This window comes from Dermacentor silvarum, chromosome 3 (assembly GCF_013339745.2).
Source record: "Dermacentor silvarum isolate Dsil-2018 chromosome 3, BIME_Dsil_1.4, whole genome shotgun sequence".
Classification (NCBI taxonomy): domain Eukaryota; kingdom Metazoa; phylum Arthropoda; class Arachnida; order Ixodida; family Ixodidae; genus Dermacentor; species Dermacentor silvarum.
Window position 1 is genome coordinate 221,866,397 of NC_051156.1, and position 24,546 is coordinate 221,890,942.

The 24,546-nt window shown below is 47.8% G+C and overlaps 1 protein-coding gene across 1 annotated transcript in view; it reads left to right on the forward strand.

Annotated features, from left to right (window-relative positions):
- Positions 1–599: 599 nt before the first annotated feature.
- The window catches only part of LOC119446738 (transducin-like enhancer protein 4), a 63,853-nt gene continuing 39,906 nt past the window's right edge, over positions 600–24,546 (forward strand). Inside the window, 3 exon segments of the mRNA XM_037711264.2 lie at positions 600–1,044; positions 21,223–21,264; positions 24,079–24,243. Of these exon segments, the coding sequence (XP_037567192.1) occupies positions 1,024–1,044; positions 21,223–21,264; positions 24,079–24,243 (228 nt within the window). The 5' untranslated portion in view covers positions 600–1,023.

Consider the following 24,546-nt stretch of genomic DNA (forward strand, 5'->3'; position numbering starts at 1 on the left):
GAAGGCGCCCGCCACCGCAGAGGCGAAGCGAGAATTATGAAAAGAGTGTGCGCCTGGTCCGTCAATTACTCTCCATTATGCCGGCGGCGGCGCGCAATTAGTGCGCTCCTAGTGCCACCACAATGTATCACCACCTAAGTGGGTTTACAAGGCTCGCGGAGCGCGGGAGAGTTTATTTAAATTAAGCCCGCGCGGCAGAGCGCGGAGGAGGAGACGCGACGCAGTGGGGGAGGGTGAGAGGGAGCGTTCTTGTTTATAGTGGAGAACGGCGCGCGGTCGGCGCTTCTTCTTTTGAGGCCGACAGGAGCGAAAGACGACCAAGTTCGAAGGGCCGGAAATCTTGCAGCGGGGAAAACTGCTCGGGCCGGTTATCTCTCGCGGTTGTATTTACAGATCAGGGGCGCCGCGCGCCGGTCACGCGCTCCTGACGCGCGGCTGTCAGCGGAGGCGCCGGGCGGCGCGACGATTGGCGCGCGTCGCGCGGAGGCGGGCGCCCCACGTGCTTGCCGCGTCCCGCCCCGCGAGCTCCCAGCGGCCGCCAGGGGAGAAAGTGGCGCTGGCGACCGGTCATGTTTGTTGATAAGGGCAATCATACTGTGAGCCATATTTGGTGTTCCGATTTGCCGGTGGTCGTCGGGTTGAGCCCCGCCGGGAGGGTGTCACACCCTCCTCCCCATCGCGCTTCTCTGCTTGTGGATTGTTGCGCCGCTGCGCCACACCGCGGCCCACCGAGGAAACAGCGCGCTCTTTCGTCGACCGCCGAGGCGCCTGCTCGCCCGCTGCTGTCGCTGCTCGCCGCCATTGCTCGCAGCGTCGCGGCCTTGTGTTGTGTTTTGGGAGACTCCACACCTGGGTCGCGTTGTGCGGGGCTCGCGAGAAAGCCGGATACCTTGGATCGTGCGGGATTTTGACTCCATGGCGGGCGCCTGAAGAGCCCGGTGCGTCTTCCGCGCCGGCGTGGACAGCAGCCAGCTGAAGGCGGCGCCCCCCGACGGCCGTCTCTGGCGGCTGCATCGATCCGCAATGTTCCCCAATAGGCATCCGGTGAGTGGCCGCAAATTGCTCTTCTTAGCGGCGGCGCTCATTAAAAACGCCCTCCCCCCTCCGAGTCTTGCCCGCTCCCCCCTCTCGTGAAAGCCGCCGGCGGCGAAGCGAGCTGGCGGCTATAATGCCCCAGCTTCCGCCGTCTTCAGCGCGCGGCTAACTTTACCCCGCTGCGGCGCCCCCGTCGTCAATCCGTAAATCGCCACCGAAAAAAAAGGTCGCCACCACGCCCTCAAAGCGTATGCGAACCTCGCACAGGGTTCAAACACCGATCGCCATCACTTGCGGCGAAATCTCTAAGCTGAACGCATTGACTCAATCAATGAGCGCCAAATGGAACCTAGTGTAGTGAATCTGTATGTACCATGGAGCGGGACACTGCGTCATGTCTCAAGACGTTATTGTCTGAAAAGACTCGTTTGAGCACCTCGATTGTATGTGCATGTTCGTGTTCTACTATAACTACTGTACGTTTGCGTTGTACTGACAGACTCAGCACAGTATAATGCAGATGGACGAAGAAAGCGCGCTCAAACCAAAGTTGACTCGCTTTACTGCAAGTTCCACATGGAAGCTCGTAATTGAGTGCGCGCACACAGTTGGCTAAGCTTTTGACGACCAGGGCCGACTTCCTTGATCATCGTCGCTAGGCGCTGCGCTTGCGTGTTGCCGCATTTCAAATAACAGCGCCGCGGCAGCCCAGCGAGAGCGGCGGTTTGTTTATTGTTTTCTGGCGGGGGGTTCAGCGGGGCTGTCCACCGAGCCGCGCGCTGCTGCCTACCCCCGAGGCGGACATTAGTCACGCTCCGATGAGCCGCGCTGCCGTTGCCGCCGCCGCGTGCGGTGAGGCGGCAGCAGCCGACTCGCCCTGTCGGTTTCGAGCGTGGCGCCACCTCTCGCGCCCTTCCGTCACTGCTCGGTAGTGGCGGGGGGAACGCCTCGCCCGGGAAACCGAGTCGGCTCATGCACACCCCTCGGCGCTTCGATACTACATACTTGGCCGGTCGCAGTTTGTGTGCGGACTCATTGGGAGCTGCGCATGGCGGATGTGCTTGCCTCCCCCCACACCCTCTTGTGTTCTCACCTTTCCTTCGGTTTCTCTGGCGCCGCTCGCCATCGTAGCTTGGGGCGAGTGCGCGCGGCTTTGGACGTTGCGTGTGTTGTAGCAGGTGCATGATTGTTTGCGTCACTCGCTGAACTGTGCACACTTATCATAGTCGGCCAGCTAGTTTTTCCCGGCAGTCAGAGTCATTGAAGTAACAGACTGCTAGGTATTCACTCATTTCTTTTTAACGTTTTTTTTCTCTTCCCGCATATGTAGCTAGCAGCAATTTAAAATCAAAAACAAAATCTTGCGTGTCTCTGAATGGCTTTCTGGAGCGACTCCATCGCTTTTGCCTTTGACAGCCGAAAACTCGCTTAGAGCGAATGAATAACGCAGGCCGTCGGAATGTAATTGTCATTGGAGCTATATCGAATTTTTGTCAGGACAAACGTCAAATTTGTGGTTATCATCTTTGGCGCCGTTCGCTGGTAGGTGCGATGCAACCGCAGCGCGTGCCACTTTTCTAGCCATACCACTTCGAAGCTCCTCGATTCAAAAGCCTGCCACCGCTTGTGACCAATTTGCGGGAGCTGCGCGAGTCGTGCGAGTTTCGGGCAATTGCCTATCCAGCTAGCAGGCGTCTGTTGCATTATATCTGCATGTCCGCCGGAGGTTTTATGCTTCCAAAATTCTGGACCAGTCATAGTGACGCTATTTGTAACGCGGTTCCGATGGGAGAGTTTCGGAGCGGGCACTGTTAACTGAGATTAAAAGGGGCTACTGCTGCGGCGTTTGTGATCCCCACCACCTTCACTCCTTCGACGGCGGCGTGCACCGGCCGGCCCCTGCAGCCAGCGCCGTGCCAAGGAGCGACTCGCGCGGAATGCAAATTTCCCTCCCGGGCACCGATCCGCGGCGGCGGCGGGCGTTCTTCATCTTGTCGCCAGCTCATTTCGAGCACAGCCGGGGCGAGAAGAACTGGCGTCTGCAGCGGTGCTGAATCGATTGGCTGCACGCCCCCCCCCCCCCCCCCCCCCTCCACCTGCTTCCGCAGAGCGCAATCGACTATTTGCGTCTCCCGCCTGTTATTCTGCGGGCTCGCCTTTCTCTCTTTTGCATGCAGTCGTGCTGCGGTATACACACGGCAGCGGCGAAGGTATAACCCCCACGGCGGCGCGGTTCGATTCCGTGTCGCGCGTCAGATCGCGTTTTCCGTCGGAATGCGCGAGAATTCAAGAACGCGCGCGCGTGCCCAGATTTCTTTGAATGATTTAAAAGGCTCGATACCCGCGACCGCTATTTCAGCTCGGACTTCCATCGAAAATGCGGGGATTTGTCTCTCGCTCCTTTCGCGCGATTATTTTTTTCCTAATCGATCTCGAACATTAAGGCGGCGGCGTACTATAGCTATACTCCCAGTTAGGCGGCTATTATGCGACAGGATTGCAAAACAGCTGAAGACATTGCGCCAAGCGGTTTATGTCTGGACACAAGAGCTGATTTTTTATTTCTTTACTGGGAATTTTTTTACTAGGCGAGGCGAACTGTTCCTATAGCGTTCAGTGGCGCTCCTATAATGTTACATTATTGGTATAAAATATTATTTTGCCGGTGGACATCGTATGCAGTGGCGTAGCCAGGGCGGATCACACCGGGCACGTTTTTTGTTACAGCCAAGCTGTATATGGCTAGGTTCTGGCGGATCGCGGACAAAACGACGCGTAGAACAATTTTCGGCGTCGAAAACTCGCGTTTGTTTACTTGGTATATACCGAAATTGGCATGGAAGGGTACGAATGTATGACTAACATGACTGATAGGTCATGACATCAATAACATCACATGCTCGTCAGTTACGTCACGATTAACGATAATAAAATAACGTGTGGTGCATACCCGCAATGGATATGCGCGTATGAGCCAGGGACAAGAAGGAAGGAAGGAAGGAAGGTGAGAAAGAAAGAATCAAAGAAGGAAAGAAAGAAATCACATGTGGCTCATACCGGGGCCGCACATTCCAGCTTCGCTGGTTTACCATCTGTACAAGGTGCATGGGCGGTGTATTTAAAAAAAATTTTTTTTTTTTTTTTTTTTACGTAGCGCGACTGCACACCCGAATGTTAGGTTGCAAAGTCCTCACATCGTAAAGTATTCGGGAGCTGGAGTCGCTACAAAACCCTATACACTACCCCACGAAGACTGCTTCAGTAATGAGCGAAATGTTTATCAATGTGGCACGAGTGGCACGAATGTAAAAATTTTGATGGATCAACGGCGGGATATATGTGCCAAATGAAAGTTCCCATGCAGAAACTTTCGTAATCGATGGTGATTCCCCAGAGTATGGAACAGCCGTGTGTCGTTCGGTGTTTGTGGCCATACCATGCTAAGAGATTATGTCGCACTGTACTATTGCGACAACGCAGCACCTAAAACATGTCTACCTGATACCCCACCCTGACATTCTGCTTCTTAGCCTCTCGCTCGAGCGGAAGTATCTGTAAGAACATTCAACAAAGGCAACAAAGTCTCGGAGGCCATGCAAAACTCGATCGCAGTGTTATGAGTTTGGGCAACTCTAGGTGTGCTGGCACACATTTTGAAGTCCTATACGTACACGCTTCTCGCGCGTAAAATGAGTACAACTAACAACTATGAACGTTGAAAAACAGTTCCAATATATTTTAATAGGTGGTTGTGAAATCTACCACCCAGTGACGGCTGCCTCTGAGTAACAGAAACTGATCTCGAAGGGCATGCTTTTGCTGACTGCATGCGCCGGAAGTGATTGCGGAGCCGAAAATGCGTAATGGCTGCCTTGTATTGAAGTTCAATGTCTCGAAGTGCTGGACCTGGCGTCATTTGCGTTTGCGTGACACGGACCGAAAGACTAGGTAGAAAAATGTTGGTAATAACCACAAAATAAAGTAAACAAGATTGCTGCGCGCGTTTCTTCTGGCTGTCCTATTATTATATAGTATATGGTATAGTATACGTGCTCATTTACACCGGATACTGAGACAAATGTCACGCGAATGATGCCGTTCGCGTCTGCCCGCACCGCCATCGCAACGTAAAATAAGCGTCAGCGTTTATACAGATGTCCTGTTTCTGCGTCGCCGATTTGTTCGAATAGGTTTGCGCCTGAGTCGCGCAACTGAAAAATCGAAGAGCGAGCGACTTAACCAAAACAGTCGCTTTTCTACCGAAGCGACCATTTGCGACCAACTTGGTCCCGAGACCTGTGCGAGTCACCGCGGTGTGAATAAGCCCTAAGTTACTCAGTGTCCCTGTGATGCTTGCAAATATATTTTTTTTTCTTCTATATAGGATGTAGTGTGTATAGACCTTCACTTAACGAGGTGAAAAAAAAAAAAAAAAAAAGAAACCTATACGCAAGTGTAATGTCGGTGTATCCTTATCACAGAATCGGGCATAACTTTCTGACCTGTACTACTGCAGCGAGCAAGCCATGTATACGGCGCAATGCAGACTCGTCCTTATGTTTATTTTCCCCTCCGTTCGATGCTATACGTCCCATTAGCTTCGATTATTCGAAGGTGTCGTCGGTCCGGAGGTTCCTGGAAACATCGCCCATATATGTTTCCTCCTTTGAGTGCTCAAATGCCAAATGGGAGGCGCGCGATACTCCTGACGTTGTGATGGTCAGCGCATCTCACGAGTGAACCTAACAGTAACAACATTTCGTTAAGCACTTAGTGGACTGCCGAAAACAAGGCAGTGCCAATTAACCTGTCATTTGCTGCAGCTAACCTTTTCAAGAACCCTTCGTGGTGGGTTATGGCGTTGCGCCGCTAAGCACCAGGTCTCGGGTTCGATTCCCGCCGCGGCTGCTGCATTTCGATGGGGGCGAAATGCAAGAAAGAACGCTCGTGTGTGTCATGCATTTGGTGCACGTTAAAGAACCCTAGGATATGCGGAAGCACTGCGGCGTGCCTCATAATCAGATCGTGGTTTTGGCGCGTAACCCCCCCCCCCCCATATATATATATATATATATATATATATATATATATATATATATATATGCACATAAACCTGTAATTCGTAGAGACAGTCTTCTGTGCGCGATTCGTATTGTATATGTCACTGGGGTACGTTGTAAAGCTAACCAGTGTTTTCAATAAATGCACAAAATGTTTCGAGGCCACTGCGCGCGTGACCTGACCTGTCGTAGCCTTGGGCTTCACGTGATGGCAGGAGGAGGAATAAACATTTATTCAAGAAAAATGAATAAAAGATACAGGCCAGAACAGACACAAGAAGAGTGCAACTTCGCATGTTTTTTTTTTTTTCGAAAGTTCGCCCAACGGCATAAACCATGCAATATAACAATGTAGGCCGGTTTCGGCGATGAACAGCAATAGTGCTGGATGGTTGCTTCCATAGAGCCATGATTCATAGTCCGGTGGTCGCGTAGGATGAAGGCCCACTGTTTTCAGGTAGTGTCGTCGGACCTGGTTTAGACCAGGGCATGTCTACAACAGGTGTTTGATTGTTGCCGCGGACGCTCGAGCTGCGCAATATGGGCAGGTATCCGCAAATGATCCACGGAGGTGTTGTGGCCAGGCGTAGGTTACCGATGGGGTAAGTGCCACCCCCACACGGAGTCTCCGCAACACCACCTCCTCCTGGCGCGTAAGGCCGCCTGGGAGGTTTGAACCACACGATGGGATTAAATCTCGTGTGGTGCACTTCGCATGGTTGCTATCCATATTATATCTTAACAATGTATACAGCGCAAGGACGGTGCTGAAAAAAGGCATTGACGAAGCGTTGACACAAACCAGCACAGAACGAAGCAACCATAAGGAAGAGGCCGATTTATTTATTTATTTATTTGAATTGGAAGTGTTGAAACAATGAAGTTCAGTATGTCGCCGGCTTCTCCACAACGTTCAATCGTTAAATGAATGAAGGATAATGATAGATGAAGTGAAACATTTCAGCTATTTAACAATTCGCATCCAAACGCATTGGAAATCATTCGGTAGTTTTAGAAATATGGAACTCAAAGTTTAGGAGACGCTATCGGCCAGGCGCACAAAAGAACGCAAAGGCGCGCGCCTCTTTCATATAGGTGCGTCGCTTGGGACGAGGTTACCGGAGCCGAGAGCCCGGGACTGTTGGCGCGCGACCGCATGGTAACATATCAGGAGATAACACAACATTACCGTCTAGCCAGATTAGTTTACCCCCCAGCGCACAAAACGCTTACAGAGAGACAGGAAATCGTTTGGAGGCAACTCCAAACGAATACCTTCCCAACCCCTTTGATTCTATCGTGCATTAATCCCTCATTATACTCCAGCTGTTGTAAACTCTGCCAAAGAGAGAACGCAAATTTCTACCACATACTCTGGGGCTGCTCTCAAACGCAGCAACCTAATAATGCCCAGGGTTCGCATATCACTACCCCTCAGCAGTGGGAGGCCACGCTTCTCAGCTCCGACCCGGAAACGCAAGCCTGGGTTACGGAGTGGGCAGAGGCAGCCGCCAAGGCACAAGGTCTCTTGGCCGCCTGACCAACAGTGGACTCTCGTATGCTGAACTTAAGCTCCATGTATATGGTGCTAAATAAATGTTTTTCCTCCTCCTGTGAGAGGTTTCGCACAGTTTGCCGATTCTTGCATTAAAAGAGCTAAAACAACTCCGCGGAGTGACTTCAAAAAGTCATTCGCGGAGTGACTTCAAAAATTTTGACGTATGCTGTATCAACCGGCCCCCTTCATGCAGTGCATTTGGACAAGACAACACAGGCGGGCGACCGCGTACCTGTTATGTGTATCCGTCCTCAGCATTTCGTTGGCGTTGTCGCTGGTCCTCGGACGCATCGCTGCTCCGTTGACTTGTTAAACCCACATTCTGTGCCATTGGGGAGTTGTTTTCAGTGAGAAGAGTCGTCGCGCAATAATTTTCTTTTCGTTTTTTTTAAATTTTTTTTCGACAGAATTCGTATCGAATCGCGGTGCTGACGCTGAAGCTTACGAAGTTTTACTGTGTACACGGAGGATACACTTTAGCATTCGCTAGGCGCGTTAATTGTTGTAATAACTCCAATGAAAGGTTTATATTCAGTTGTTTTCTGGAGCTGACGAACAATTCCATAATTTTTTTGGAGACATTTGATTAATTTCCTTCGAAAGGGCATCTGGCTGCACTGTTGCAAAATAAATTGATCTAACTAAACGCCAATAAATCGAGTCAATAAATAGTTTACGAATATCGAGTAGCGACTAAGCTATACGATGCAAATACCAATTTGCCAGCTTGTCAGCCGATAACTATATCTATACTTCAACTGTTGCCTGGGGACACTAACCAAAAAGTGCTCTGTAAACTCCAGTGTAAAACAAATTATCACGCTAAAATGTGACGACCTTTTTAATGCTGATGGCCAAGATTTCAAACGCAATAATTAGGATAAAAAAATTAAGGAAAATAATGAAAATAAAGCATAAGTGAGTTTTGTCGGTATATTACAATAAAACCGGTCGGTTAAATGGATAGCTGGAACCGTGTACCGGTCTTTTCATCGAGAGACGTTGCGTTTTGTCAAAAACAGCAATTCTCCACACGCAGAAATGAGACGCGCCATCGGTTTTTATTTCTTGCGCAGTGCACGGTGTATTTTTCTCTGTGTGCCTGCTTTTTTATTGCTTTAGCATTCGCAGTGATAGAAGCACGCAATAAAACTCATGGGATCTGTGTTTCGAACTTTTTTTTTTCACTGTCAAGATACCACGGGTCGACGCTGGTATGGATTAATCTTAGTCAGGACCGGACGTAGAGCTCTTGAGCTGAGCCGGAAATGTCATTTAACAGAGACGTCATCACGTCCTCTATACCGCTGAAGCACCAGTTGCCCTTACTGCCGTTGCGAAACGGATTGCAGAGCTATAATACAGTGAAAAAGTATCGAGACAAACAGGAAATTCAGTGCCGAGTTTAAAGCAAGAAGAGGTGGTGTAAAACCTCGCCGCCGATAAGTCGGATATAGCCAGGAATTCGGATGTGGGAGGGGGGGGGGGGGGGGGGGGGGGGGAGGGGGGCCATCATGTGGCCTATAATGCTTATTTTTTGCGGGGCGTTCATGTTTTCATGAACATGTTTATTTAACGTGAAAAAGTATCGAGCAATAAATGAATAAAAATAAAATTGTGAAAAGAAGAGAGTACCGACAACAAAGCGCAAAGTAAATACAGGGCACTTGAACAATACATGAAATTCGCAAAGCTTGACGAGTTTAAAGCAAGTTCACGAAGAGGTGGTGAACAGTTGAGTGTTCATGATGACAGGCAGGAACATGGAAAGGTCTATGTTCTCTGGTGATCTTGCGTGGGTAAAACCTCGCCGTGAGGCCGATAAGTCAGCGCGATTACGTCGGTCGCGAAGTGAGGGGACAACAATCCAACATATGTAGGTTTGCAAAGCATGCTTAGAACTTTTTCTGGACACGATCTATAATGTCACTGTGATCTGATGGCCATTCCAACACCGACGCATATTTTGTGTGTGTATAATTTGCGGAACGGTGTAGGAGACTTGAATTCCGGGTAATCCGGTGGGACGGATTTGTGTGTGTGTGTGCTTGCTAAAGGCGACAGCGGATAAGAACAGACGCTTACTTCGAAGTAAGATTGCGTGCTGTGTTGCGTAACGTAATGAGACAGTCGCGAGGCTGTTCTCAAGCTAGAAGTTCGCTCTTTATTTTTGGGCCTTGGGCGAAGGTCACGCGAGATCTTCTTTCACCGGCTTTCTTTACATGTTGACGACGCGTAAATTGAGTAGCGAAAAGAAGGCATTTCCGGTCAGCAAGTCAAGGCCTAATTCCATCATGTGGCCATTAGAGTTTTGTCTGTCTGTGCGCGCGCGCGATCTAGTAGATTGCGAACTTTACTGTACGTGTGACTGCCAGCTTTCAGCGCAAATGATATATCCTGCTTATTTTTTGCGGGGCGTTCATGTTTTCATGAAACGATAATAATAATAATAATAATAATAATAATAATAATAATAATAATAATAATAATAATAATAATAATAATAATAATAATAATAATAATAATAATAATTATATTATTATTATTATTATTATTATTACAAGTATGGCTCACAAGTACGGCGCCGGCTATACTCCTTGGCTCTATGAATAGGTGGTACGTACAACACACAGTTGTCACATACACGTCAAAATAACACCACGAAATTACACATAAATGCTCCGAGTAATAATGCGAACAACAATTTCACATAACACAGTGACAATAGAAAGAAACACTCAATCAACGATGCGGACCTCATCAATATCACGTATACTTCCGGCTTCTTCATCTCATCCAGTGCCCGACCACTTGCAAAGGGAAATGTAAGCACTACGGCAGGTGCTATGAGTGATTTAACGTCATTGAATAAGCAATATATATTGTTGGGGTAAGATTAGCAATAATAAAAAAAAATGGAGGTAGACGCGAAGTCACGCTTGATTTTAAGGTGAGTCAAAGAAAAACAAAAATGAGAGAGTTCAGAGCGAATTCACGGTTTTTCTTTTCCTTTCCTTTATTTCTTTGCGGCACCGTCACCGCTCGCTTTTCAAGTGCTTTCTCTGTTGTTTTATTTATATCGCTAATGTGTGCAAAGTTATTAGTAGTTTCTGATTGGGGTGTAGAAATAATTAGCTAAAGGGAAATGAAAGTGGAGGAAAAACAACTTGCTGCATGCCGGCGGGAGCCGAAACCACAACCTCCGCATTACGCGCGTGTATATATGCACGACCAGTTGTGCTACGGCGACGGCTGTTCCCACGCCCACATTCTTGGATATTTAGGCATGTGTGCAAGATCTAACCCAAGGAGTGTTAGCCAACGCCATGCTTTCGCCGCGAAACGAAAAAAAAAAAAAAGAAGATGAAAAAGCTTGCATTACCTATTTTATTTCTGCATTGCTTCGAGAACCTTTGTCGTTGTTTTACTTCTGATAATTTGCGATACTTTGTTCAGCAGACGGAGAAAGGTAACCCGACTAACAGCCGGTTGTTGCGAAATATGTTGTTAGTTAAATCAAAAGTTGGAGTTGATATGTCAAGACGTTTCGGCTTGTGGAAGCCTTGTTTATTTTGCCCACAAGGCTTCCGTATTAAACACGTATTTTATTGGTCAGCGTCCTGCCTTTTCTTTCGACATGAACTCTCGATCTGCAGATGTGTCGTAAAGCCATCGTTGTCTAAATATCAGCGTGTGTCAGTGAGGTCTCTTTCTTCGCGTCAGCGATGAACGCATGCATCGTGCTTCAGTTGCTCTTCAGTATTTTAACGGCAAGCTCAAGAGTTTAAGATTCGGAACAGTCGGCTGGAGTGTTGGGCATACACGTGTGACGTTATTGCGATGACATTATAGCAGGATAACTTCGAATATGAACAGCGTAAATAAATCACTTTATAGCAGCGAACTTCCGCGAAAATTGCTCACCACTTCTTCATTTTTCCCCCTCCTCGTATACATCGTCCTTCAGCAGTTTTGCAACATTTTATCTGATGACGAAAAAAGAAGAAAAAAAATTTTTTCCTACAGTGGGGAGGTTCGGGCTGTTCTTACAACCGAGACCATCGACATGCCTAATTACGTTTACTATCCAAGCGACACTTTAATAATAATTTACTTTGAGCCATTACTTGAATAACGCATGGTTATGTGTAATTTTATTTCTTCTTGAGCGAAGTACGTATAGTAACGACATTGCACTCTAAAAATAGTTTTGCCTTGCGTGGTATTAGATTCCTTGAAGTGTTCATAGCTCTTCAAGTCTAGCGCATTCCATCTGTTTCACAGCAAAGTTTATTTGAAAGACGCACATTATCCACTAATCGCACGGCGACAATGGTGTGCCACATCAAATTCTGCGGACTGTTGCAGAAGCGCCGCTTTGTTTAATTCTTAAAGGGACACTAAAGAGAAACAGGAAGTTCAGCTGGAATAAAAGAGGGACCTTCAGGAATGCATGCCGTTTTTGTTGGGTGCAAAAATATGAGTTATTAGCGGAGAAATTCGTAAACAAAGACCAAATATCTCTTCCTCAATTTCTCTCACCCTAGATTTGGCGCTGAAGCAGTGTCGTCACAGATTGCATTGCTCTCAGCGAATCAGAATGCGCCATGATACGTCACCGCTTGCGTAAACGGCCGAGGCGCTGGGCTGGATGCACCATGGCTGCATGCATGGTCGCTGCGTTTGCGTTCGCCGCGATGGATACCGTAGCTGCCGCTGAACCTTGCAACGAAGAGCTCGCCAGGAAAGCAGGACTGCATTTCAGCGATATTCAGTGAAACGGAGCGCGAAATGATCCTCTGTGCTCGAGCGGTAGGTGTTTCCGCGTGCGATGGCGGTGAGCCGCCGGCCGCGCCGGCGGAATGCAGAGCTTCGTTTTCGTCGATGGGAGGCGAAGCGTCCGGTCCGCCAGGCGACGGTGTTCCCGACAGAACAAGCGTAGAAAGTTGTGCACGTACTCGGTATGGTTATTTCGTGGCTTTATTTAATGACATTCAGCACTCACCGAGCCGCCAGTTTGCTGCTGCAGCCCCACCGGTAGGAGGTTTGATGAAGGCCGCATTGAGGGAACAGCTGCTCGAGAAAGGACTGGCCTCTGGGGCACGCCAAGATACTTTCCGAGGGCAAGATTATACACATAATCCTAGGGCGAGAAATGCAGCACACCATCGGTTTCTCTGGCTCTTTTGCCGTTTTATCATCGGCAGAGCACTTGCGAACGCCGGGGATTCCGAGCGACGCCACATGAAAGGACACAAAGTCAACACTGCCGCTGCCCCTGATCAACATTATCCACTACATCGCACGGCGACAATGCATGTGCCATGCCATTTTTTCGTATTTATTTAATTTTGTGCAAATTCTTGCGGACTGTGTACGTTTAAGGTGTATTCATTTTGCATTTTATTAACAGCAGAAGCGCCGCTCACGTTGTTTACCTATTCTTAACATACATTAAACATCTGCGCGTGATAGAACGCAAGTTTCTAGAGATCAAAAAGAGCGTGCTTTCGTCCGATTTTTGGCACTTACTAAAGAACGGTTTAACAGCTGGAAAAACGGAACTCACGGACGAGGAACAAGAACGTCGACATCATGAGTGGTTTGTCTCTCGGGACATCTGTGCTTCCAAAGAATCCGAGCTATAGAGAACACCGGCTTTCGTGAGCGCAGTCATGCAAATCATGTTCGGGCTTTGACTCCGTGTGTCACGTATAACAGAGTACCGCTCGACCCGTATACCGAACTGCTATAGTCCTTCCGGGTCGAGCGACATCTTCTGTGTCACTCCAATCGGCGCCGCGAAGTTAAGACGGGAAGAATTACGGGACCACCGCGTGTTAATTCGAGGCACTCAGAAATGGGGCGGCGAGGAAGCCACCCGGCACATCTCACATGGGGGGCCAAGTCGACGTGTCGCGAGCCTCTGAATTGCTTCAGTTGCGAGGGTCACTGCGACGACGTCCCGGCAGTTGAAACCTAAACGTACACTTCACTGTGAGAGTTGTTTAACGTGGTTTATTTAGTGAATGTTCCGATGCATGTCATCGTCATCATCCTCAAAAGTATCATCATCATCATCATCATCATCATCATCATCATCGGCCTATATTTATGTCCACTGCAGGACGAAGGCCTCTCCCTGCGATCTCCAATTACCCCTGTCTTGTGCTAGCCGATTCCAACTTGCACCTGCAAAATTCTTAAAACTTCGTCACCCCACCTAATTTTCTGGCGTCCTGACTGCGCTTCCCTTCTCTTGGTATCAATTCTGTAACTCTTATGGTCTACTGGTTATCTATCATTCGCATTACATGGCCTGCCCAGCTCCATTTCTTTCTCCTCTTAATGTCAGCTAGAATATCGACTATCCCCGTTTGCTCTTTGATCCACACCGCTCTCTTCCTGTCTCTTAATGTTAGGACACAATAATTTATTTTACAAGGAAGTGAACTAAATTCTGCAAAGCCTCGTCGCTGACGAAGCGTCCTATTGCGCGCAACTCGCTTATTTTACCTTCACCCCAGCTTTTAACTTTCCCTGGCCCCACACTATCCTTTCTATCTTTCTCTTCAGCTTGGAAGGAAGTTGACAATCGCGTTTACAAGGTGCTCTTTGCCCAAACTACGAGTTCATAAGGGTACTTGATCGCGCGCGAAGAAAAAACAAAAACGCTTCTTTCGCCGTTGTGTGTGGGGCTGTTTCGCCCTCCATGTCGCAGACGTAGACGTCGAGTCGAGACTCATTCGAATCGAATAATGACCATTAAATACAGCATGATTAGCCGCATTCCCTCTTTTTCTGCCACACTTGTCTTAATTGCGATGATGGTTTTATGCATTTTTAGAGGGCAACGGGGATAGTTATAGTCGCCTAGATTCGCGTTTTCTTTTTCTCTCCTTTGATGCGCATTGTCGGCCGGTGCGAACCACCGTGTTCCCTTTAACAGCAAGTCGCACTGTACCTAAATCATGCATGGTTCGCTTTTAAAAGGATCGAACATCTAATTAAGTATTCAGCTATCGATTACAACTGGCATATATGACGTGAAGGCATGCAATACATTTTTTTTATGCATGGATGTCTGCAATGCATCGATCCTGTCATATGCTTCCTTTAAACACATGCGTCGCAGTCATATGGTTTTTATTGGCATTTAAATGCCCTGTTAAGACATCCTATTCTCGCAAGAGTAAGGAAAGCAGATTGTATAGCGTATAGTACAAGAATGAAATTCGTAGCGGAGAGTGCGAGGGATCGCCATCACGCTGAACATCCAGCCGTTATAGAACGCATGTGTTAAAACGCGGCGTGGCGGCTGATACACAAAGCTGACTTCCATACGCAACAGGCCTGGTGCAATCGTTTAGGACAAACAGACCGCCGTGCGTGACAGTCCAGAGCTCGGTGCGACGTTTTTTTTTTTCTTTTTTTCTTTTTCCCGCAAATGGCACATCTGACTTCAAATTCAGCCGCAGCTGTCGTATACACTACAGTACGTCGCTGTCAGGGCGTCCACCCTCATCCGCCCTTTCTGTCTAAAATTTTTTTTTTTTTTTTTTTGCCTTTAGAACTTTCCGCATATATAGAGGGGAGTGTATTGTACGCTTGGTATATGCTACCGTGATTGATCACCGTCTGCTTGGCAGAGGGGTCACGTTCTCCTACACCAATTAATGTGGTTACGACTCGGTGTCTGTTGCTGCAGGTGTGCCTGTCGGGGAAAGGGTCAACAGAAAAGGCGAGAAGCGTACTATACAATGGGTGACCGTTCGAACTTTTAGTTTGGAACGTGGTGCCGAGAATTGCAGCAGAAGAATATAAATTAATGAAGGGGAAACAATGCACATTCCGTGAATAATGCGCGGAGCCTCATTGCGAAATCCCTCTTGATAGAGAAGGTTTTTTTTTTTTTTTTTTTTGCGCTGAGAATTCTTTAACGATATAGCACAAGGCATTATTCCAACGAACATCGTTTATTCATCAAAACACGGCACTCGATCCGTTCAAGCAAAAGGTCGTGTGTGTAGCTCGGAGATGGGGCAACACGTTTGAAATTGACGATGAGCTCGTTGTGACGTCTGAGTTTGTTTTCGCGCTTCTGAAATGTCTGTAGAGCTCAGTAGCGTTCAACTGCGTTCGTCGTTAAAATTACATGTAAAAGCCGTAAATCAAGTCGTTCTTGCTTCGCCCAAAAAGCGTCAAATGAGCGAAACAGCCGGCGGCGTCTGTAGCAGTGAAACTTCCCATTGGCTGCGACGCCACGCCTCGCGCGCTCGTGACGCTGGCTCGCGCTCTGCTGTCTCGGGCCTCGACGGAGCAGAGCGGGCGAAAGGGAACACCTGCTGCTGCGGTATTGCGAGAGGGGAGAGGGCGTCGCCGCGACGCCACGTCACCCTCGATCTCAGGAGCCTGTGTTATCCGCGCGTTCCTTGCCCGCGCAAGCTCTCGCCTGCGCTCCTGCACCTCGGCAAGGCCAAATCAAAACGCGCCGAGCGTCTCAACGCGCTCACTTGCCCGCGAGGAGTTCAGCCCTGGGAGGCCATCCTCGCTCTTGCTGACCTCGAGGCCCAGAAGGGTCTCCTGGGTCAAGCTGGGCGGGTCGCGGTGGCCACTGGAGTCTTGGAATAGGGACCCATCCTGAACCGCTTCCTTCCTTTTTTTTTTCAGCAATGTTTATTCCTCCTCCTCATAACTCGAAGGACCGCTCAGCGGCGTTCAATTGGACATTAATGCTTTCGCATTCACAACTCATAAGTGCGTAGGTGTCCTCGGATTTTAAGCATGAAATGCTTTTAGCTCCCGCTGTCGGCGACCTTCAAGAGACCTTGAGCGAAAATCCAGAGCCGTTATCAGTTACCTTTATTAGTTTTAAACCGCAGCTTCGTAGCTTTAGTACCTTCCCGCAAAAATGGGCAAAAATAAAACCAGAATTCTAAATATTGCTTAATTTCGGCTGCATTATTAGGAAAACTAATAAAGTTACATGAATGAAATTTTGCATCCTAAATAGGAAATTCCTTGAACTCTACTTTGTCCAAAATTTAGCTTCCTTGAGCATGTAGTTGCCGGGCTGTTTACAACAGAAGATTGCGATATTTGGCAATTTTCAAAAGCAAGTTATCCAAAAAGTAAAAATTCAAAATTATTTTGCTACGTCTAGGAACTAGATAAATTTGTCCTAAAGCTACAGAGCAAGCCGCAATGCAGTAAGTGCGGTAGTTTATTCTAAATATGGTCACAACTGAGACACAGTTCGCAGAAACCATGTATCTCATGCTTGTTCTTGAACATTTATTTCTAAATCACATCAATCAATTTCTTTATATTATATATAGTTAGAATCTACAAGAATTAAGCTTTTTATGGTTTATACGACAACTTCATATCTTAAGTAGAAGAGCCGCCACGGTTGCTCCAAAAGTACTGAAAACGGGGGGCTCGTGCCGCCGGTGTGGGACCGCCACCTTAACAGCTCCGCTGTAAAAACCACATTGAAGAGCGATTAGGTTGTGTTCGGGTCTCAGGAGGATATAATTTACTCGCGACATCATGACCGTGTATAGGACGGAAAGGGATAAGTAGAATTTGCGTTTGGTGCGCAGTACTTTTTTCAGGGTGTCAAACTTCATAGTTTCTCTACGCCGTGCTCGACATTTAATGTTAACGCAGTATTTTTTCTTCCACGAAACAGTTTTGGATCAGTCCAATTTTATGTGAATTACTAAGTGGCAGGTAAATGTAACGCTCATTTGTATAATCCGATAGATAGATAGATAGATAGATAGATAGATAGATAGATAGATAGATAGATAGATAGATAGATATTCTTTCGCAGAACACGATTCGTGCTGACCGAAACCTTCAACCTCTCATGCACAGTGCCGCTGAGCCACATATAACCTGCTGGCTTACACGTTTCAGGACGCTGAATATTTTACTCTTCTTTCAATCTTTCTTTCTTTTATGGATAAGTAGCTTTTTGCTGAGCAGCTTGGACGTAAAGATATCCCCCAACCCTCCCTGCAGCGCGCACCTTTTTTTTTTTTTATTTTCCCTGCCGTGTTCGATTGTGTGTTTACTTCGTTGAGTGCACGTGCGGCTTTTGTGTGCTCACTTGCCTATGGTCGCGGCAAGGTGTCGGTGCCTGTGCGCCACCCGTATTCGCCCTCGCAGTGCTGAGCCGTCACGGTATAGAGCCGCACGTCGGTGAAAGAGATGCGAGCCGTTCGACCGGTGGCGTGCAGTCTCTGCGTATATACTCAGCTGTGCGCACACCACCTTCTGTGCACTTCGCGCTGGGGGAGGGAGGGTCTGCCGCGAGGGCTAGCTGTTTTGACGAAGCTTGGTTGTTCTTTCCTTCGACGCGGCCTTCTCCGCGTTGTTTGTTCTTTTGCTGAAGAGGAGAGTGCCTTTCGGGCTCCGTTACTCACACTGCTCCCGTTTTGTTTACCTTGCATATTTGCACTGACTGGAGCAGAGATGTTAGGAGTGGCAGTCAGCGTCCGTGCTCGATGTTTTCCTTTTCGCTTATACAATGAAGGAAAACGGGCGACGGAACTTGAGGCGAGCTACTTATAGCGAGCCTGACAAGAGAACTGTTATGGCTTGTCTGTGTGCACATAGAGCGAAGGCTCTGCTCTGTATCGAGCCTCGTCGTATTTAGCGCAAAGAAAGATCACTGTGCGGTAAGGCAGGAAAAAGAAGAAAGAAAGCTAGGTGTACTCAAATTGTGTTCGTCAAATCGCAGAACGCATAAACGAAATGCAGGAAAGCATGCTTAGTCAAATAATTGTCGAATGTTTACAGTGGTTGAAAGACAAGTGGGGATTTAAGGCCCAAGATTTTGAGCGGTGCAATCACAGACGTTTGTGTTAGTTGCCTTGTTGTAGGGAGGACTTATACTATTTTATGTACAGATTGAGCGTTATTTCTTTTCCTTTGCCCGAAAGCCTGTGTGTGTATGTTTCATAAATTACCTTGTGCCCGCTTGTGCTGTCATTAGCTTTTTGTGGCCACCTCTGTCCTTGTATTTTAACAGCGAAGCTGTTTAAGCCAGCCGTAATTTGTGGTGCGTAGCAAGACTAGAAAATAAATTTTCATGCCGTGGCGGAATTCGAACCCGCGTACCCCCGGGCCCCAAGGCAAGCGTCGTAACCGCTAGCACGACCGCTCGCTGGACATTTAAGCCTTGTTTCGTTTTTTTTTTTTTTTTTTTAATTTCCAGCGGCCGTGCCACTAGGCTATAGAGCCACGCTTGCAGAACGGGCATTTATGCGAACCATATGATTGCGTTCGAGCGTCGTCGTCTTCGTCTACAGCTGGCACGTTCGTACGCTCGTGCTCTGCGAGGTGAAGAGGTTTTGCGCTCTATGGGAACGAGAGAGAGACGCATTAACGGAGAGGGTCTCCTGGAACGCGGTGTCGGTGTTGCAAGCTGCGCTATGCAACGCGCAGTGACGACTGTAAGTCCGAGACGCGCGAAAAGAAATTATTATCATCATGAGTAATAAGATGAAAAGTTCGCGCGCACTTCCGGAAAATGCTGGGCTACGATCGCCCAGATTCGCTGTTTCAAGCGTTGCGCGGCCGAGTGCAAGGTTAAGCGTTTTTTTTCCCCAAGGAAATAAAGATTGACTGATTGATTGATTGTCCGTGAAAGCATTGCCCTTTGCGGAACACCGGGTTACCGATGACGTAAACGTCAGCGGAGCTTTACAGCGGCCGGTTTGGTGGTGCCACCTGGTTGCGCAGAGTTTAACCAGAGAGGACATTGCGTAAACGAAGTTTTATAAATGCGGAGACCAGGTATATTCTACTTAGCTGCCGGTGTAAATTTTCGGAAGCGACGTAATCACTAAACGCAGCCTTCTTTGTTTTTCTTCAATAACACCCAGGTAATTCGAAAACTTGTCTTAACCAGCACATTCTAGACAAGTTTAGGAAGTGTTCGTTAACGCGCTGTGGTTGGACAAAGCGTCGCAAGATGTCGCTACCAGCGGTGTAGAGTAACTATATTGCACTGATCTCCACATCAGTGCTAACAGATCAGTGCTATATTGCCGCGGCGCTGGTAACGACATCTTGTGGCGATTTGTTTAGCCACAATGCGTTATAAACGTTCGTGTTGCATGACTGTTCGCGTCTACGGAAAAGAAAATACTCACGATATATTGCCTTGCGTCATTTACGCCCCTGTAGTAGTAGTAATCCGTCAGTGGCTCAGTGCTGTACTAGTTCTATGCGCTCTGGTTGAACTCAGCGTCGCAAAACGCAACACCAGCGTTGAATCTCACGTCTGCGTCGGTTGTCTCATATCACTGGCTTTGGAATCGGCCATTACATAGATGTATATCCCATCCGCGACGTTCGATATATACCACCACTGTTGATTACGACTGTATATACGCCGCGTCAGCGCATGCTTATAGAATAATGTACACGTTTTATTTTTTGAGCGCGCATATATTTACGTTGCGTGTACAGAGTAACCGCTAATGGGTCGATTAAGCAGGAGGCCTGGCGGCATGAACTATTATATATGTAAAGGTGCTCGCATATCTCGTCATCGAGGTCAAGCCAACGCATGATGTAAGAGATGCGAGGACAAGAGGCTATATTGCGTAAGGTGTGCAGCCTAGAGCCTTCGCGCAGGTCGGGAGTAGACGATCATTATCGTCAGCGTCGCTTTTTCTTGTGCCGCATTTACCATTTATTTTCTTTGAATCCTCTTACACGGAGGGGAGGAGGAGAGAAAATTTATAGGCGCTTCGCCAATTACGAGTACTATTTCTTCACGTTATGTCTCGGTCAGTAAAACGTATTTTAGTTATAGCTTATTATTCGTTGCGGCTTGTGCAAGTATAATGTTCGCTTGCGCAAGTAGTTCAGCTGAATAGCGATATATCTGCCACAGGCATGATAGCGGACCAAAAGTTAGCTTGCTAGTATTATATGCACTGCGTACGATGGGCCCCAAGTCGAGTTTAGGTTCTGCATGCGCATTATCAGTGGTGCCACCTCAATTTATTGCGTGCGCTAATGTCTCTTTACTGTACGTGAACCGTTTACCAAAAGCTCGGAAGAGTCGTTTGTGAAGTTGCTCTCCCTCTAAAGCTCTCTTAACGCGCACCTGTACTGTACCGTGCATGTACGCAGATAGCATGCGCACTACATGCATGCGGGAGTAACGGAGATGGTATAAAGCGCTGGTCGCACGTGCTAAACCGTTCTAATATAGTCATGCCTTAGCAGATGGGGTCCGAAGATGCTTACTATCATGTGTTGAAGGAGCGCATAACTGTTATGGAGCTTGTACATGTATGCGAATACTTCCAAGTTCCATGGCTGTCTGTGGTGCTCCGCGACCAGTTCGCGCAATCGCAACGCCGCTTGCAGCAGTCCACAAAACCTCGCTTTTCTGTGCTGCAAGCACTGTTTGGGTATATGCGTATGTCGCAGAGTTGTCATTTCAGAGATGGACAGTGCACCATTCACTCTGTAAAGATTTGGAATGATTCACGCGCGCTAAATGTCGGGCGTTGAAAAGGACGGTTGTTTATCACGCAGACTGTTACCGGATACTGGTCGAAGATGCTGGAAAATTTTCAGGTAAATATAATAGGAGTGCCGTTAGGCTTCATTTATTATTATTTTTTTGTAGCTGTCATTTAGCACGTGTACATACATATACGCAGGCAGGTGGAATGGAAGGCGCACGCAGACTGACTTTGAGGGTTTTACCTTGTGCGCTTGCTGTGTGGAACGAGCTCGATTCACAAATTAACAGTTCTGCGTTGCAGACTGCCAACCAACTGACGCTTTTCAGCAACGAATGGAATTGCTTTCTACATAAATGTAATATATTTTATGTTCTTGTGTATTGTTCTTCCCACCTCTGTAAGAGCCCGACAGGGCTTACAGTACAATATTTACCGAAGAGACCTAGACAGTTCTCGATTATCATAGAAATTAAGTCATTTGCAGCATTGAAGCCGACGGCAGTATCAACGTATACTTCGAGGTGACGAATGTTTGACAACTGCGTTCTAAAAAAAAAAAAAGAAAAAAAAAGCAGAACCCGTCTCACTACTATTACTGTCGGCGTTAATGCGATGAGCATTCAAGCAGTGTATATAGCGACACCCTGCCATCGCCGAAACGCGTCATCTATGAACCGCGTGCTGCATCGTGGCTCCTCTTTCGCGCTCTGGATACGCTACGACATCTAGCGGCGCGCGCACGTAGTCCTCCACCGAGATTGCGTGGCCTCCGAGATTCGTCGGACCGCTGTGCTTGAGGAACCTGTGTGACGTGGGTTCATATATATAAACGAAAGAAGAAGGGGAACCGAGGGGCTCGATTTTGTTGATCATAACCACATAAAGCCAACAGACAATGAAGCCAAGGAAAGCATCGGGGAAATTAAGTGTGGTTGAAATTGGAATGTATAAGATCATGAAGAAAAGGGGAAAATGAAAGTGGACGAAAAGATAACTGGTAGTGCAACGCATTGGTAGTGCAACGCACGCGTAATGCGGAGGTTGCGGGTTCGGCTCCCGCCGGAGACAAGTTATCTTTTCGTCCATTTTAATTTTCCCTTTTCATCATTCCAATTTCAACCACACTTAATTTCCCCGATGCTTTCCTTGGCTTCATTGTTTGTCGGCTTTATGTAGTTATGATATATATATATATATATATATATATATATATATATATATATATATATATATCATAACTACAGCCAGCGTGTTCATGTGGCTGCAGCGTTTTTTTCCCGCTGCAGTCGCTGCATCTAAAACGGCCTTCACATCAAACACACCGATACAGGCGGTGGCATGTAAGGGCTGTCTCACATGCAGTGACTGGGGGCGAAAATAATCGTTGCGGCCGCTTACGTCGCACAGTAATTTTTGCTGAACGCTTTTTTTTCCACGCATTCGCATACGTGTATATGCATTGCATTGCACGCTTAATTTTTTATGTCTGAAACAGCTAGCCCAGAAGTGTCTCATGTTGAGTTCACTGTATTTTAGCCAACGCAGCCGGCCAGCGTTTAGCGGCTGGCGAAATAACGTCTCGAGGAATGATCGATCACGCGTCGAACAATGTCCCCAACCCGGAGTGAGCATGCAGCAGCAGTCCTAGGGTCTTTTATTTATACACACACAACAAAAGAACACGAATCAGTGTATATGTAAACATGGCAGTGTATATATATATATATATGCGGTGAGACCTGTCGGTGCTCTAGCTGAACTGCGGTCGTTTCGAAACTCCTTGCGACCCCCGCAGGAGTACACTTGTATACCTTTATTGACACGGCGGTTATTGGCAGCGCATTGTTACGAAACCGTGCTGACATCGATGTTGACAATCATTATTTTGGAAAGACCGCGAGCCAGACTGCTATTGCAGCATGCATTCTGTTAGTATATGCTGTTGCATGTGCGTAACAGATTGTAGCAACGCTCAATTTCGCATCTCATGTACATGGCCCATGAAAACTTATTCTGCTTAGGTTAGTAAGCTTACTGAGGAGACCATTGCTGGCTTCAATTTATAATTCAATCAATCAATCAGACAGGCAGACAAAGAACTTTACTGACAAGGTCCTGAGAAGGGCAGAGCTCCAGAGAACCGCCGCATCGTGGGCTCTCTCCAAGTTTGCCGTGAAAGTTCTGAGCTCTGTATGGCAGAGTTCCGTTCTTCTTCCGTGATGCGATTGGGTCCCTGTAACGAGGGGCATCGCCAGAACATATGTTCTAGATTGCTAACCGCCCCACAGTCGGGACAAGTAGAGCTAATTAAAAACCTCTGGAGTGATCGAATGAAAAAGGGCCAGGTTGGGATAGGACTTAATCTGAAGCATGCGTAAAGGTGGACGCCAGAGGTCCAACCAGTTTGCTATGAGGGGGAGGATGAGTCCTCATAGCCAGGTGATAGTGCTTAGTGATTTCGTTGAAAGTAGTGAGAGTGTCCCGAAACTCGAGAACCCCGGACTTTGAGCTCGTCCCTGCTACCGCGCCGTGGGTTAGTAATAAATAAATAGAAATAATCGCCGGAGAACTCTGAACTTGAGGTACTCCGAAGATGGAAAATTTTATAGCCTATAAGGCGTCTTTTACGCGCAGATGACAATCACACCATCTCTTCGTGGAAATAACATGTCGGTGGAGTTTCTAGTTTAAGTGCGCAGAACAACAGGCTTCTTCGTACAATTCCAATTGACAGATCGTTTTAAACAGGGTCGTTCGCGAGACTTAAACGCGCATCGTTCTTGTTCACACCGTAAGTTAGTTCACGTGTCGTCGGGTATATATAGCCGTAGATGCTGTTCAGTGTGTGCGTGTGTTGGCGTGAGCGGGCTTGTGCGACGGATCGATCGAGATCTTTACCAGCCCGGGCGCGTTTTTTGCGCAGGGACCCCCGGCGCAGGCGGGCCAGCCGTTCAAGTTTACCGTGTCCGAGACGTGCGACCGCATCAAGGAGGAGTTCAACTTTCTCCAGGCGCAGTACCACAGCCTCAAGCTCGAGTGCGAGAAGTTGGCCAGCGAGAAGACCGAGATGCAGAGGCACTACGTCATGGTGAGTGTGCATCCTCCTCACTCGCCAATCGTCACCGTGCACTGCGCGTCCTTCCTCGCGGAGGATTCAGGTGAGAACGAGGCTGAGTGCGAGCAGTTAAGGAATTGTGGCAGTCCTGCAGCTTTGTGAAGTTACCTTTATTCCTGAATGCCGCGTATACAGAAAGGGGTGCCAAAGCACGCATCTGTCCGTCTGCAATCGCGGGTGAAAACCCGCGATTCGGCTACTCGGCCGAATGTGATTGACAGCTCAGGGAAAACGTATATTATTTTCGCGCTTGCAGCCTGAATGTCCAACGTACCA